Below are 15,844 nucleotides of genomic sequence, written 5' to 3'. Positions count from 1 at the left end.
TCACAGGGGTTCAGACTCTACACATCAGTATAAATATACTCATATCAGTCCCATCAGCAAGGAGCATTGAAGGTTAAGTGTGATTATGTTCCAGGAAGGTGGCCACTCCACCAACCCATTGACTACATTAAGAGAACAGTCAAGCTTTCCACCCAGTTTCTAGGACAGGCAGAAGTATATATTATGATCAAATCATTCAAGTATAACAGCTTTCCAATGGGACAGAGGGGTGGATCACAAGAACTAAAGATGTCCCTCTCAGTACACAAGGGTCAAATTAGAAAGGACTAAGGAAGCCCATTGATGGGCATTTCCAAGTCAGGAATGACAAGCAAGAGTGAGAGGAGTATGCTGGATCCAAAAGCTGTCTGGAAAACTACCTGTACAAGTTTGTGTACAGTTACCTGCTAAAAAAGACCCATTACATGTGGTAGTTTCTAAGGTTTTACAAAAAAATTTCTAAGAAAATGATTGAGGAGGAGAAGGGAAAGATTAAGGAGGAGAAGAGAAAAAGAGATTGGATTCCTTCCATTTAAGGGCAGCCTCCCTGCTAGGCTGAGCTCTAGGCTGTTCCAAATAATGTCCTCTCACATCCACTCCACACTCCAGCCTAGCCCCAGATCATGATACCCCAGAAAGGAGACAGATACCTTGGGCATAAAGGTCTTTATTCAATGAAATTATCTCACTCAGTAACAAAAAAAAAAAAAAAAAAAAAAAGGAGGTAACAATTCCCCCAAAGGTAAAGGTATAGAGCAGTGTCCACGTCTGGCAGCAAGAAATATGGCCTGTTGATAAGTGAGCTGTGGCCTGAAACCCTTGTAGCCACTTAAAGGTCATAGTTTGGATTCTTCCGAAGGATAACAAAACCTTCCAGAATGGGGGTAACAGGGAGAAATTCCTCAGTGGCCAATTCTGCCCGTTCCCCATGGGCCAACAACACTGGGGTTGTGTGTGTCTGGAATCCCGTGATGGTCTTAGGCTTGCCAGCCTGGCCCACCACATCCACTGCCTGTGGAGTAAGAAAACTAAAATGAAGGGACTCCATCCAGAAGGCACAGAAGCAGTACCTCCCTCACACTGACCACTTCAGTTCCAGAGTAGCCTCCCTCTCCTCAACTACTCACCTGGCCCACACGAACAGACACTGGCAATGGCCGAAGCTCCTCATCAAATGTAACCAGCATTCGGGGCTGCATGGCAGCCACCAGCCCATACAAAACATAGTGTGACTTGCCTAGAATGACTGAAGGAAATATGGAACAAATGGTTAGACAACAGGGCAGAGCAGGCCAGAAACCTGGGATCCCACCTCACCCTTTTTAACCCAGTCATCAACTAAACACATATTCTTCTCTTCATGATACCCTACTGCTAATTGGAGATGCCACTATCCCCCATTGCCAATAGCCCTTTGACTTGAAAAGTCATTTTTTCCCCAATCATAGAGATAAAATAATCTGAGTTCAAATTTTGCCTCTTCTATTTTACAAGTGATATGATGTGATGTTGGACAAGAAACTCAATTTCTTTTAAGGATGAACTCAGCCATCCCTGAATAAGAGTCACGGGACACACTGAAAGTATGGGAGATTAAAGAGTCTCATGAGACCTAAAGAACCAAGCATAATACCGAGCTAATTTGGGCTCTTGATCCTAAATGACCAAGGTGACTCTGGTAGAAGTGGATACAGGGTACCACAGAAACTCACTGTTTCGAACATCCAGAAAAGAGACAAGCACTGTGAGTAGACCAGCCACTGCCACTTGACTCATAAGTTGTCGATCACTGTGGTAGGGGCAGAGGGTAAGTGTGCCCTTCCCCAAATGTGTCAGGCCCTAAAAACAGAGGAAAGTGGTTACAGGGAATCACGGCTGCTGAGATATACCTTAATTCAGCCAAATAATCCTACTCGTTCACATCTTCCCTCCCAGGCCAAGACCCCACTGTCCTTGCTCCATTACCATACACACTTCCCTTGGCACACACACACTAAGGAGAAGAGTGATGTTCTTTACCTGTGCCAAGCGCACCATGAAGAGGTTATTGGGGTCCTTGGCATGATACTGGGCTAACTGACGCAGCATTGCAGCCAGACGGGCATTATTGGTACCTGGAAATGTTAAATATTATACAAGATTTGTTTTAAAGGACTTTGAGTCTTCCTCTAATATGCTTAGGATCTTTTTTTCCTACCTCATACTCACCACTGCCCACCATGCCCATGGCAAAGATGGAGTTATAGGAAACTTCTGGATCAGCATCATGAGAGAATTTGCTTAGAGTATCCAAAATGTTGAGTCGTGGATTTGAAACAGAAATAAGAGCCAATGCCAAAGGTACAGCCCTTCGGAGCGTAGGCTCCCCATATCTCAACTGGTAATAAAACAAAGTAACAATATAGAAGATGAAACAAGTTCAATGACAGGAATGGGCTAAGTGAAATGGGGCTTTAATGATTATAAATCTCACAACAAAAAAAAACTACTGCAAACCGGGCATGGTAGTTCACATCTGTAATCCTAACTACTCAGGAGGCTGAGATCTGAGGATTATGGTTCAAAGCCAGACTGGGCATAAAGGGCGTAAAGTCCAATTAACCACCAGAAGAAAACCAGAAGTGGCGCGCTGTGGCTCAAGGGGTAACCTTGAGCTGAAGAGTTCAGGGACAACGCCAGGGCCCAGAGTTCAAGTCCTACGACCAAAACAAAACAAAAACAACAACAACAAAAAAAACCCCACTGCTGCTTCATAAAGAAAACCCATCAGGAAAGTTGTCTCCAAGGAATCCTAAAGCATTAAAATTAGTATATTCCAAGACTGGTGCCATACTTGTATGGCACCTGTATATATATATTCATACCTGCATGTATTCATACCTGTAATCCTAGATACTGACAAGGCTGAAACCTGTAAAATCCCTCTATTTCCAAAATAACCAGCAAAATTCTGGACCAGAGGTATAACTCAAGTTGTAGAGCTAAGGTTCTGAGATTTAAACTCCAGTACCAGCACGCACACGCACACACACACACAAAAAAAAACAGAGCAAAACAAAACAAAAAAGCAATTTTCCAATCTCCTTCATGATACTTACCAAATGACCAAAAGTTCGAAGAGCCATCTCTGCACCAATCTCCTCCCCCATAGCAATAAGGGCAATCCCCAGAACAGCCACTCCCTGCAATTCAAGAGGCAATAGAGTCCATGAAGGAAAAAAAAAGTTACCCTAGGCTGAAGGCTCATCCTAAAAGCTATTCTGGGAGGAATACCTTTAACTTCAACAGACAAAACTCAATCTACCTGGTATCTTGCTACACAGTAACACAATACCCAAAGGGGCCCTAAAACAAAGACAAAACCACCTTCCACATTCTCTGACATGCTTATCTTTTCTAAAAGCCTCCCAGAAAGGATTCAGCTTCCCCATAACCTGATGTGCTCCCATGTCAGCAGGGGCTTCCTTCTTGTCCTTGTCCTTCTTTTCCTTTTTCTCTTTGTCTTCTTCCTTTTCCTTGGAATCAAAGTGTTCACTACAAATGTGAAGGAGCTGCTGAACCTTCAACACATTCCCAGAGCCTGTGGCAAAATAGTAAAAGTTAAGAGAGAAAGAAATTAAAAGGCATTAGGGAAAAGCTTACTTTGGAAACAGGAGAAGCCTAAAGAATCTAAAGCAGAGGGCAAGATGTTTGCCCTAGTGGTAGAGTGCTTGCCTAGCACGTACGAAGACTTGCGTTTGATTCCTCAGTACCACATACATAGAAAAAGCCAGAAGTTGTACTGTGGCTCAAGTAGTAGAGCTCTAGCCTTGAGAAAGCCCAAGGTCAATGCTCAGCCATTGAGCTCAAGCCCAGCAGAACAAAATCAAAGAGAAAACGAGAAAATAACATAAAAAAGGTAAAAAGGGACAAAGGGAGAAATGGAGTTACTGGGGAAGCCCACGACATTACAAAAACACAGACCTGCGTAGGCACACACGTCCACCAGTGTGTTGGCAAAGCTGCGGAATGGCTCTGATACAACCTCCAGTGCAGCCAGGATTGCTTCAATGGCCTCACCCTTCCCTACAAAATAGATTCAAAAAGATTAGAGAACACTTAACTTCTGTCTAGATCAGCTTGACATATAAAACCTCCCCACCAAGCCAGGCATTGGTAGCTCATGCTTGTAATCATAGCTACTCAGGATGTTAAGATCTACAAGTCACTTGTTCAAAGTGACATTTCTACCCAGCCTGGGTAGAAATGTCTGTGAGACTCATCTACAATTAACCTATAAAAAGGCAAAAATGGAGATATAGCTCAGGTGGTAGAGCATCAGCCTTGAGTAAAAAAGTTAAAACAGAGCATGAGGCCCTGAGTTCAAGTCCCAGTACCAGCACAAATACATACACACATATCAAACACATCCTTAATACATACAACTACCCAACTACTACTAGCTCTTTTGATCAAATAGACATCCCCTTACCCAGGTGGTTGAGGCCCAGACCAAGAGGAAGCCACCGAGCATAAGTGTCCTTGAGCTCAGTCTCAGACTTCTCCATAATGGTCTGAAGGATAGTGGAAGTGACATCTCCATTGCAGGATCCCACTGCTATCATTCCACAGGCTAGAGCTGTCACACCTGCCACCTACAAAGTCAGTATTACATACTGTTAAGATGCTAAAATATTTCTTTTCTTTATCAAGATTCCTACAAATATAGTCTATTATAAGAAAGCCTCCAGGGGCCAGGAGTTTGGCCTAGTGGTAGAGTGCTTGCCTAGCTTGCACGAAGACCCAGGTTCAATTCCTCAGTACTACACACATAGAAAAAAGGCAGGAATGGTGCTGAGGCTCAAGTGGTAGAGCTCTAGCCTTGAGAAAGTCCAAGGACAGTGCTCAGGCCCTGAGCTCAAGCCCAGGACTGGAAAGGAAAAACAAAACAAAACTAAACTCCATAACTACCTTGGGTAATGATCATTTTCTACACATTGGTTTGTAGGGCTTGTCCTTGAGCCTCTTTGTGCTCAAGGATAGCACTCTACCACTTGAGACACAGTGCCATTTCTAGTTTTTGTGTAGTTAATTGGAGATGAGTCTCACAGGGACTTTTCTGTCCAGCGTGGCTTAGAACTGTGATCCTCAGATCTCAGCCGCCTAAATAGATAGTATCACAGGCATGAGCCACCAATGCCCAAAGTAATCACTTTTTTTTTTTTTTGGTTCGTCATGAACCTTGGGCTTTAGCACTGTCCCTAAGCTCTAACAGTGCTAGCAGTGCTAGCACTTTACCACTTTGAGCCACAGTGCCATTTCTGGTTTTCTGGTGGTTAATTGGAGATAATTCTCATGGACTTTTTTGTGCCCAGGCTGGTCTGGAACCTTGATCCTCAGATCTCAGCCTCCTGAGTAGCTAGGATTACAGGCATGAGGCACCAGCTTCATAATCACCTTTTTTTGGGCCAGTTCCAAGGCTTGAACTCAGAGCCTGAGCACTATCCTTGGAAGCCTTCTCAAGCTAGAGTTCTACCTCTTCAGCCACAGCACCATTTCCAACTTTTTAATATGTACGTGGCACCAAGGAATCCAATCCGAGTCATCATGCACACTAGGCAAGCACTCTACCACTAAGCCAAACTCCTGGGCCCATAATCACTTTTTTTTTTTTTTTGCCAGTCCTGGGGCTTGAACTCAGGGACTGAGCACTGTCCTTGGACTTTCTCAAGGATAGTGCTCTCTACCACTTGAGCCACAGCACCACTTCCAGCTTTTTCTACGTATGTGGTACTGAGGAATTGAACCGGGTCTTTGTGCATGCTAGGTAAGCACTCTACCACTAGGCCACACTCCCGGCCCACACTCCCACACTTTTTGATACATCAAAATAACAAAGACAATAACCATTCAGTGCTTACTATATGCCAGCTCTATGATAACTGCTTTTGGCCCAGTCCTGGAATTCAGGGCCTGGGCACTGTCCCTGAGCTTCTTTTGCTCAAGGATAGCACTCTACCACTTGAGCCACAGTGCCACTTCCAGCTTTTCCCATTTATATGGTACTGAGGAACCAAGCCCAGGGCTTTCTTTATGCATGGTAGGCACTCTACCACTAAGCCACATTCCTAACCCCACAAGCTCTTTAACATTTAATCCCTATAACACCTCCACAAAATAGGTCTTACTGCTATTCCTTCAGTGCATGAGAAAAAGGAGGCCTAAAGAGACAGAACTACTTGTTAAGGATCGCATTGCTTGTCATCGGAAGTGTCCAGACTTTTTTTTTTTTGCCAGTCCTGGGCTTGAGCTCAGGGGCCTGAGCACTGTCCTTGAACTTTCTCAAGGATAAAGACCTACCACTTGAGCCTCAGCACCACTTCTAGCTCTTTTCTATGTATGTGGTACCAAGGAATCAAACCTGGATCTTCATGCAAGCTAGGCAAGCACTCTACCACTAGGTCAAACTCCCGGCCCAGAACTATATTTAATTTGAAAAATCTAAAATCTCTGCTTTTGGCTATCAATTACTAAAATGACAAGAAAATTTAGAGTTGATCATGGCTATAGTTTAGATCTACAGTGTCTCCCAAAGGCCATGTCTTAAAAGATCCCAAGTGATGCTACTTATTGGGGAGTTGAAACTAAGAGATGGAGTCCAGTGGGAGGTCTTTATGACAGTGGGGACTGCCATAAGAAAGGTATTAGAACTTCAATCCCTTCCTTTCATTCCCTTTCCTGACTTGTGAGTTTTGTTCTGCCACATGCAGATGTGCTATCACCCAAAGCAACAGGTCTATGTAGCCATGTACTGGAAGCTTCAAAACCTTTTCTAAATTGATTGCCTCAATTAGTTTGTTGTAGTGACAGACAGCTGACTAATAGAATCATCAGTATTAAACTGCCTACATTTCTCCTTCCTCTGGTCTAGAGATACCAGGGACTAGAACTCAATATTAAAATGTTAACTTATTAGCCTCAATTGGGCTTGAAATGGCCCAAGGCAACCCTAGTCCCAATTTCCATTTGCCCTTCTTTTCCACTTGACATCACACAGTGACTCAGAGCACCTTTCTTACCCACTGTTAATCATCACTGGCTTCTACTCACCTCCATGCTTGACTTTGAATCTCCCATCACAGGCAATAGCAGTGTTAGAACATCTTCACGATTTGAGCCAGCATAGGCTAAGCCCAGCCTGCAAAAGCCAGGGACAGGCAGTCCCAAACACATACCCAAGATGGGAAAAACAAAAACAGAAAGAAGACTTATTACTCATCATTTCAGGCAAACACTTTCCATGAACGGAATACTCAGTGGCATGCAAGTGGCAATCTTTGACAAGGCGAAAAACTCTTCAATAGCTAATAGGCTAATAAGCCTTACCAGAGGAAAAGATAGTATCTTACCCAAAGATGGAACCAAGTCTCATGGTGTTGCTGTTATGGAGAACATAGTCTGAGAGCAGTGCCAGGGCAGGGTCACATTCATTCCGGACCCCAGAGTTCACAATACCACAGGCAAGGAGAGCTCCCGACTGAAAGACCAAGTAGACTCTTTACTTATGCTACTCTGCCTTCATTATAAAGGATACACACATAGAACTCATTATAGCACTTGCCTTAACTAACGTGAAAAACTAGACAAGTCTCATCAGTGATGGACAAGTACTACAGGTTACAAGAACACAGTAAGTGGGGAGTTACCAATGGGTAGTAAGCTGTGCCCATACTAACCTTGATATAGTCCTCAGAGGAGTATAGGTATTTGTCAATCTGAGTGAGGCCACCATCCACATCCCACAGCAGAATCATGCCAAGGGACGCAGCAGCACTCAGCATTCCTGTACCAAGGAAGAATCAATCTGTTAGCTTTAAAAGATACACCCTGAGGAAATTACCATAATTAGGGTTCCCCCTAGAAACTATACTATGATTCCCCTTTGTAACTAAAAAAAACTCTAGGAAGACAAAAAGAGATACCAAAGATAGCATAAAAGTAGTAGCAGAATTATACCATGATCCTTGTTCTTGTAAAGCCATTTGTTGCCATCATCGGTCAGCAGTTTGTCCTGGCCAAAGGCTGCATTCACAAAGCCATTCACAAAAGAGGAGGCCAGGTTCATGCGGGCAGAGTCCACCTGAGAGCCACTTCCTCCAAACCCTGAACAACAGAGAAAGAAAAGGAAAAAAAGGTTGAGAGTCAGCTGGGCACCGGAGGCTCACACCTGTAATCTTAGCTACTCAGGAGGCTGAGATCTGAGGATTGAAGTTGGAAGCCAGGAAGGGCAGGAAAGTCCATGAGACTCATCTCCAATAAACTACTAAAAAAAAGCCAGAAGTGGTACTGTGGCTCAAGTGTTGGAACACTGGCAGTGAGCAAAAGAAGCTCAGGAACAGCACCCAGGCTCAGAGTTCAAGCCCCAGGACTGCCAATAAGACAGGCATGGTGGCCCACGCCTGTAATCCTAGCTACTCAGGAGGCTGAGCTCTGAGGATCACGGTTCAAAACTAGCCCAGGCACTAAAGTCTGTGAGATTCTTATCTCCAATTAATCACCAGAAAACGTAAGTAGTGCTGTGGCTCAAGGGGTAGAGCACAGCCTTGAGCTGAAATGCTCAGGGACAATGCCCAGAGTTCAAGTCCCACAACTGATGAAAGAAGGAAAGAAAGGAAAGAAAGGAAAGAAAGGAACGAAGGAAGGAAGGAAGGAAGGAAGGAAGGAAGGAAGGAAAGAAAGGGAGGGAGGGAGGGAGGGAGGGAAGGATGGAGAGACAGACGGACGAAGAACATAACACAGCAACTAGTCTCTGGTTCTGAGGTAGCTCCTTAAGATCTTCTATGTCTACCCCAAAAGACCTACAGAAAAGGTTCACTCTCTGTATAATTAATAAATACTAATTTAAAAAAATTGGGGGATGCGCCAGTCCTGGGGCTTGAACTCCAGGCCTGAGCACTGTTCTTGGGCTTTCTCAAGGCTAGTGCTCTACTACTTGATCCACAGCCCCACTTCTGGCTTTTTCTATGTATATGGTACCAAGGAATCAAACCCAGGTCTTCATACATGCTAGGCAAGCACTCTACCACTAGGCCACGCTCCCGGCCCCTCAAAAAGTTTTAGAGACAGTTCATGGGGATTCTGAGCTCTTTTGGATAAGCAGTTTAGAAAAGCCATTATTTCTTTTCTTTTTTTCTTTTTTTGCCAGTCCTGGGCTTGAGTTCAGGGCCTGAGCACTGTCCTTGGACTTTCTCAAGGCTAGAGCTCTACCACTTGAGCCTCAGCACCACTTCCGGCTTTTTTCTATGTATGTGGTACCGAGGAATCGAACCCAGGTCTTCATGCATGCTAGGCAAGCACTTTAACCACTAGGCCAAACTCCCGGCCCCAGAAAAGCCATTATTTCTAATACAAGGAGAACAATTAACAATTCTCCAAGCCCCTCAACAGAGTACTCACTGTTATTCTCTAGGTGGGTTTTGTAGATGTCATCAGGCACCTTGGGCTCCATGATATCCAGCTAAAGAGAAGCCAGAGTGTCATAACTGCTCTCACAATATTCCCCAAGCTATCCCTTCTGCTATCCCATTGAATAGCAATTCTAACTAGGAAGAATGGTGAGAGGTATCAGAGAAAATTAACAGGTAGACAGACTTACAACCAAAAAGCCTTGATAGAAAAGAGCTAAGCATCTCACCTCCCGGGCTAAGGCCAAGAAGTTGCTGTTAAGCTGCACATTGGACATGATCTCCGTCAGGTCCTCATATTCTTCTACATCTTCACTTAGCTCCAGGAACACCCCGTGCCGACCTAACATGAATGCCATTTGCTTCTGTACCACCCTGTGAGAAAGGCAGCAGGTTTGCTTATTCTCACCCAGTACAAACACAAGAGAGCCCCTTACACCCTAACCAAAATATACAGGTCGCAGCTATTCATGAAAATAACCCATGCTGGATCGTATCTCATCCTTACCCACCTTCTTCCCTACTTACACATCCTTACAGGAGGTGAAGATGTCTTCTACCAATTCCATGTCATTGAGCATCAAAGCCAACCTCAGAGCTTCAGGGAAACGGCTAAACTTTCGAAACACACCCAAGGCACAGCGTAGCAAGGCAGAATTCTCAGGCTCTGGCACATAGTTCACACAACTAAAAAGATAAAAGTAATTTTAAAAAATTCACCAAGTCCTAGAAATTACCTTTTTTTTTTTTTTTTTGCCAGTCCTGGGCTGGGCACTGCCCTTGAGCTTTCTCAAGGATAGTATTCTACCCTTGAGGAAAGCACCATTTCTGGCCTTTTCTGTTTATGTGATTCTAAGGAATCAAACCTAGGGCTTTGTGCATGCTAGGCAAGCACTCTTTCACTAGGTCACACTCTCAGCCCCTCATTCACCTTTTTAAATTCACTTAGCAAAAATACTGAATGCTTACTATATACCATGCATTGGAGGTACTATGACTATTAAGAGAAAATAAAGTCTCTCCTCAGTAATAATTCTACATTTCTGCCCAAAAGAAATTAATGGGCAACAATCAATTAACTATAGCTTGATATGATCCTTAATGCAGAGTCTCTCAAAGAACAAAGAACATACAAACAGAAGTGAAGAGCTAAGGAGGACCAGCCTGTCCACCCACTCTACACCTTCCCTTACCTGGTGAGATACAGGCAGACCTTTGCATATGCATTCTCGTCAATATCCTTCTCCAGCATATCCACCTGCTCAATTTCCATGAGCAGATCACAGGCCTCATGTTCTGCATTGTGGGCCATATTATAAGGAACAATTTCCTTTACCAAGGTAAGCAGCGGCTCCCGCTGGGCTTTCTCTGCCTCATCCAGTTCCTGCCATTCCTTCGCCACTTCTCCTGCCAGATGTCTATGGATTGATACAAACTATTAAGTAAGGGAGCAGTTTTGGGAGAACAGTTTCCTACAGGTCAAGGAATTCTTTGTCTAAGAAATGCAGCACACTATTTTATGCCCAGAATATACTTAAATTGATATGAAAAGATCCATAAAGGATCATAAGGAAATGACTATGTTAAACGCCAGTAAAAATTGTTAAATGCTAAGGTTCAGCATCTTCTAATTGAGGATCTAAACATGACTTGTATTTCCTGTATGTTTAGAATATTTGTAAAGAATGAAGTGCAATGTAACTATGTTCCTATTTGGTCTTCCTGGTTAGGCTTCATTCTGTTACCAGATTCAGTAATGCCTCAAGCACCTGGCTATTAACACACCCTCTCATTGCCATTTTTTTAATTGCCACAAGCCAAATATATTTTCTAAATAATGGATCCATTATTTTAATGGCTGCCTTTTAATTTTTAATTCTTTTCTTGTTACCTATTTGTAAATGTAGTCAATAAGGGGGGAAAATCTAGCCAAATATTTGAGTGTAAAGGCATATGAAAATTAATTTTTTGAAGGTTTTTAGTTGGCAAAAAAAAAAAAAAAAAAAAGCCTAGAATAATGCCACCCAGAGGCTAGTGGAAATTGCCCCTTTGAAGGTACCATTCATTAGAGAATTTGATGTTTAAAAGTTCATCTTGAGGATATAACATGTAATATAATTTGAATTAAAGATATGGTATCTTAAGAACATTATAAATAATAACATTGTGACTGGGGTGAATTGTTAAGTGAATAACTTTCATAAAGTTTTCATGTACAGGCAAAATGTATTTACTAGATTTCTATGTAGTAATCTGCCTTTACTTTGTAAGTCCATCCTTTCACTTTAAAAAAAAGAAAGAAATGCAACACACTGATAAATTTAAATAAATATACTTTTTTTTTTGGGCCAGTCCTAGGGCTTGAACTCAGGGCCTGGGGCACAATCCTTGCACTTTCTCAACATTAGTGCTCTATCTATCACTTGAGCCACAGTACCACTTCCAGTTTTTTCTGTGTGTATGGTACCGAGGGATCAAACCCAGGGCTTCATGCATGCTAGGCAAGCACTCTCCCACTAGACCACACTTCTGGCCAACACACTGATATTCTAAAACAGCACTCCAAGACAGAATTCAGACTTATGCTTCAGAATCTCTTTCAGATGCCCAAGAAAAAAGTTCTTACCTGACATACTCATGACCCCATGATGCTAATTCCTCTTGGGAGCCCACTAACCGATACTTGAGGCACTCACGCTCCCCACTCATGGTCATGGCCAAAACAGAGATGATGTCAGCAGCAAAACGCTATAAACAAACCAGTCCTTTGAAGTCAAACCCAACAGTCCTTGGTAAGGGAAGTGTGACATTACAGAGTCAAGATTACTGTCCCCAAAGTTAGTTATTCACTATACGCTAGTCTTTTCCTTATTACCTAAACTAAATCTCATAATAACCTTATGGCTGATGCTACCTTTCCCCATTCCTGCACTTTTTTTTTTTTTTTTGGTTGGTCGTGGGGCTTATACTCAAGGCCTGGGTGCTATCCCTCAGCTCTTTTTCTCAAGGTTAGGGCTGTACCAGTTTGAACCACAGAGCTACTTCCAGTTTTCTGGTGATTAATTGGGGATAAGAGTCTCTTTCCTGCTTTGGGCTGGCTTTGAATCTCAATCCTCAGATCTCAACCTCCTGAGAAGTTATGACTACAGGCATGAGCTACTTGCACCCACCTGTCTCTCTTTTAAACTAACATGCCTAAGGGGTTTTGATAAACAAGGGGGAATGCAAAGAAAGATGGAGGCTCTGTATTTTATTATTTTAAGAGATAGAACCTTACTATTTTTTCTAGGTTGGAACTGTTTGACAGGCTCAAAAGATTTTATAATCTCAGCCTCCTGAGTAGCTGGGTTTAGGGGTGTGCCTTCACATCCTACTAAGTGATTTTAATCAAAATTGACCAATGGGGAGGCTGGGAGTTTGGCCTAGTGGTAGAGTACTTGCCTAGCATGCATGAAGACTGGGCTTGATTCCTCAGTACCACATATACAGAAAAACCAGGAAATGGTGCTGTGGTTCAAGTGGTAGGGTTCTAGCCTTGAGAAAACCCAAGGACAGTGCTCAGGCCCTGGCTCAAGCCCAGGACTTGCAAAAAAAAAAAAAATCCTTTTACCTTATTCTCTCCAGGAGCCATGTTCTCATAGATTTCCTTCAGCTTGCCATAGTGTGGACGTAGAAATTTGAGAGGCTTGGGCACTGATGTCATGGAAGTTGTAGAAGAACGAATCTGTCTTCGCAGTTCCTCCAGGGCTGGCCGGTACAGGGATGTGTCTTTCTCCTGATTAGGTGATATCACGGCTCAAACTAAAAAATAGCCCACATTCCTCCAAGCCACTCCACTGACCTCTCCCCAACACTCCCCCAAGGAAATAACTGCATATGATTTCCTTTGTGATGTCCCAAATACCCCACACGTTGCTTGTCACAAATATTCCCAGTTCAAAAATCATTTTAACCTCCAAACTATCCTAACTGGGACCCTAAAACTCAGTCAACCTCAATATCAGAGTTGTTACCTCAAAACAATAAAGCAGAGGTGAGAAGATCCTTATAGGCACTGGCTTATGTTAGCATCATGACTCACCCCCAGTCGTTCCACGAGCATCTCCAGTTCATCTTGAAGTTGTTTGTCCTCCTCAGACTAGAAGGTTGAGGGAAGAAGCTCGTTAAGATCAGGAATCCCAAGTGCATCCTTCCCCCACTTACCCTGGGGCAGGTGGAGAGCGCACTTGGCTCTGTACGAGGGGGCAGATGGACAAGGAAAACGGGAGTGGGAATGGGAAGCCCCATCAGAAAGGCCGTTTGGTGTCTGAGCCAGGCTCCCTTGAACGCTGTTTTAGGCAATGAGGCTGGCAAGGTCCTGGCGGAGCCCACTTCATGACGTGGTGGTTGAGTTGGTGGAGACTACGCAGGTGTGACAGCGCGGAATGGAGAATGAGGGCTAGAAGGGCAGGGTGAGGGGCTTCTCCTTCTCTCAGGTGTGGTAGGGCCGTTGGGAGTCGGGCCCGCGGCCTGCCGGGCCACCGTGACTCAGCCCTCGGCCTCCTCAGCCAGCTCCCAAGAGTTGTGCCTCACCAGCTCCTGTTCCTTGTCTTTGTCCCCGGCATCCCGCCGCTCCTTGCCTCCCGACTTCTCGTCCGCGCCGCCGGGGGCTGTCGCTGGGGGTAGCTGGGGCTGCAGAGGTGCCTTGTCTCGGCCACCTTCCTCCATCTCCACAACTACTGCCGGCTCGCTGCGCGCGCAACCGGTTCGCACCACCCCTTTTCCCAGACGCCTTCGCGTACCGCCGGTGGGCCACCTCCTCCTCAAGACCCCGCCCGCAACCGGAAACGCCAAGGCGAGCTCTGACGCCCGACGGAAACCACTGTTCCCAGCGTCCTGCGCGCGCCGGCGTCGCCGGGACTCGGTTACCCCGGATGTGCCGTGAGGTGTTCGGCTGGCTGCTGTCGGAGCTGAAGGGGCTGGGAACTGGGAGGCGGAAGAGTCACTTCTCGCTCGTAAGTTCCCTTGCAAAAGGGCGGATAAAACCCACGGTAACATGACAGTTGGCTGCGCGGTGCGGTAAACGGACAGAGTTCTTTAAAACCAGGACGATTGAGTTGGTCCGTGCCTTCCCTCGCACCATACCGCTGTGGAGTCTCCGCCTTACTTTTCCCTCCTGGTCAAGGAAACCATGGATATTACCGGGAGAATGTGGATGTCACATTAAATCGTTCTGACCCTTAGGTAGGATAAAAGTCGATAATTTAAGCGCTCTGCTCCAAATACTGAATACAGAAGCTGGACAAGATCAGATCTCGTTCCCTCAGCTCGTCTTTTGGTTTTCCTTACCCAGTGAGGAGTTAAAAAGGGAAATGATTTTATGTCAGAAGTGTGTATGTGGGGGTCAGAAGTTTGGCCTAGTGGTAGAGTGCTTGCCTAGTAGCATGCACGAAGACCCGGGTTTGAGTCCTTGGTACCACACACATAGAAAAAGCTGGAAGTGGTGCTGTGGCTCAAGTGGTAGAGCTCTAGTCTTGAGAAAGCCCAAGGACAGTGCTCTCAGGCCTTGACATTGGCAAAAAAATAAAATAAAATAAAAAGTGTATGCGTAGGTAGAAGGTGAGCCACAGAGGAAGTCGAGGAAGTACTTCTTTACCTCTTCCCCTGGTTGGAATACTCAGAATTTGGCCGAATGCCTTATTTTATGGGCTCAAACACATTAAAGAATGAAGAAAGTGGTTTTGTTTTGTTTTTTTAATCTATAACAGGAGCTGGGTGCGGTGGCTCACGCCTATAATCCTAGCTACTCAGGAGGCTGAGATCTGAGGATCCGGGTTCAAAGCCAGCCTAGTCACAGAAGTCCCGGAGACTCTTCAGTTAACCACCAGAAAACCGGAAGTGGCTCTGTGGTTCAAGGGGTAGGGTGGTAGCCTTGAGCTGAAGAGCTCAGGACAGATCCCAGACCCAGAGTTCAAGCCCCAAGACCAACAAATAAATAAACAAATAAAATATATACTTTTCCACTCAGTGCTTGGATTCTACCATTGTATTTGCATTCTATTTCCATTACCAAAGACTACTATCTTTATCTGCTGATAAAGATTAGACAATCCACTTATTCTGGTAATTTCACCTTTAGAATATCCATACGTTGTAATTCTTTCTTCAGTTATCTGTAAAGGGACTTCCCCCAGAATCTCTCCTTTTTCCACAACTGCCTTCTCTCAGGTCTTAGATTTTTGTTTTACATGTTATAAATCCCACTAAGTACCTTGCAGGAGATAAGATACTTGTAACATTAAGCATAGCTTGATGATGACTGTAGATAAAGAATATATGAAAAGTTACCAGGCTATGTTTCAACTTGGTTGTAGATTTTAAAATGTTTCAAAATAATATGGTTGAAGTGTTTTTATATGTAT

General features: G+C 44.3%; 1 protein-coding gene across 1 annotated transcript; it reads right to left on the bottom strand.

Annotated features, from left to right (window-relative positions):
- Positions 1 to 651: 651 nt before the first annotated feature.
- Psmd2 (proteasome 26S subunit ubiquitin receptor, non-ATPase 2) lies at positions 652 to 14,209 on the bottom strand. Its single transcript, XM_090343105.1, has 21 exons — positions 14,016 to 14,209; positions 13,525 to 13,581; positions 13,054 to 13,218; positions 12,070 to 12,191; positions 10,637 to 10,861; positions 9,972 to 10,130; positions 9,674 to 9,818; positions 9,436 to 9,496; positions 7,996 to 8,142; positions 7,716 to 7,822; positions 7,389 to 7,516; positions 7,090 to 7,177; positions 4,472 to 4,634; positions 3,964 to 4,065; positions 3,435 to 3,580; positions 3,099 to 3,182; positions 2,209 to 2,377; positions 2,020 to 2,114; positions 1,713 to 1,839; positions 1,128 to 1,246; positions 652 to 1,012 (listed from the first exon to the last, which is right to left on the bottom strand). The coding sequence occupies exons 1-21, from the start codon at positions 14,148 to 14,150 to the stop codon at positions 830 to 832; spliced, it is 2,727 nt and encodes a 908-aa protein (XP_090199231.1). The 5' UTR covers positions 14,151 to 14,209; the 3' UTR covers positions 652 to 829.
- Between the last annotated feature and the right edge of the window lie 1,635 nt (positions 14,210 to 15,844).

The sequence above is a fragment of the Megascapheus bottae genome, chromosome 1 (genome assembly GCF_031878675.1).
Source record: "Megascapheus bottae isolate mThoBot1 chromosome 1, mThoBot2.hap1, whole genome shotgun sequence".
Lineage (NCBI taxonomy): Eukaryota > Metazoa > Chordata > Mammalia > Rodentia > Geomyidae > Megascapheus > Megascapheus bottae.
This window is presented reverse-complemented; position numbering and strand designations above follow the sequence as displayed.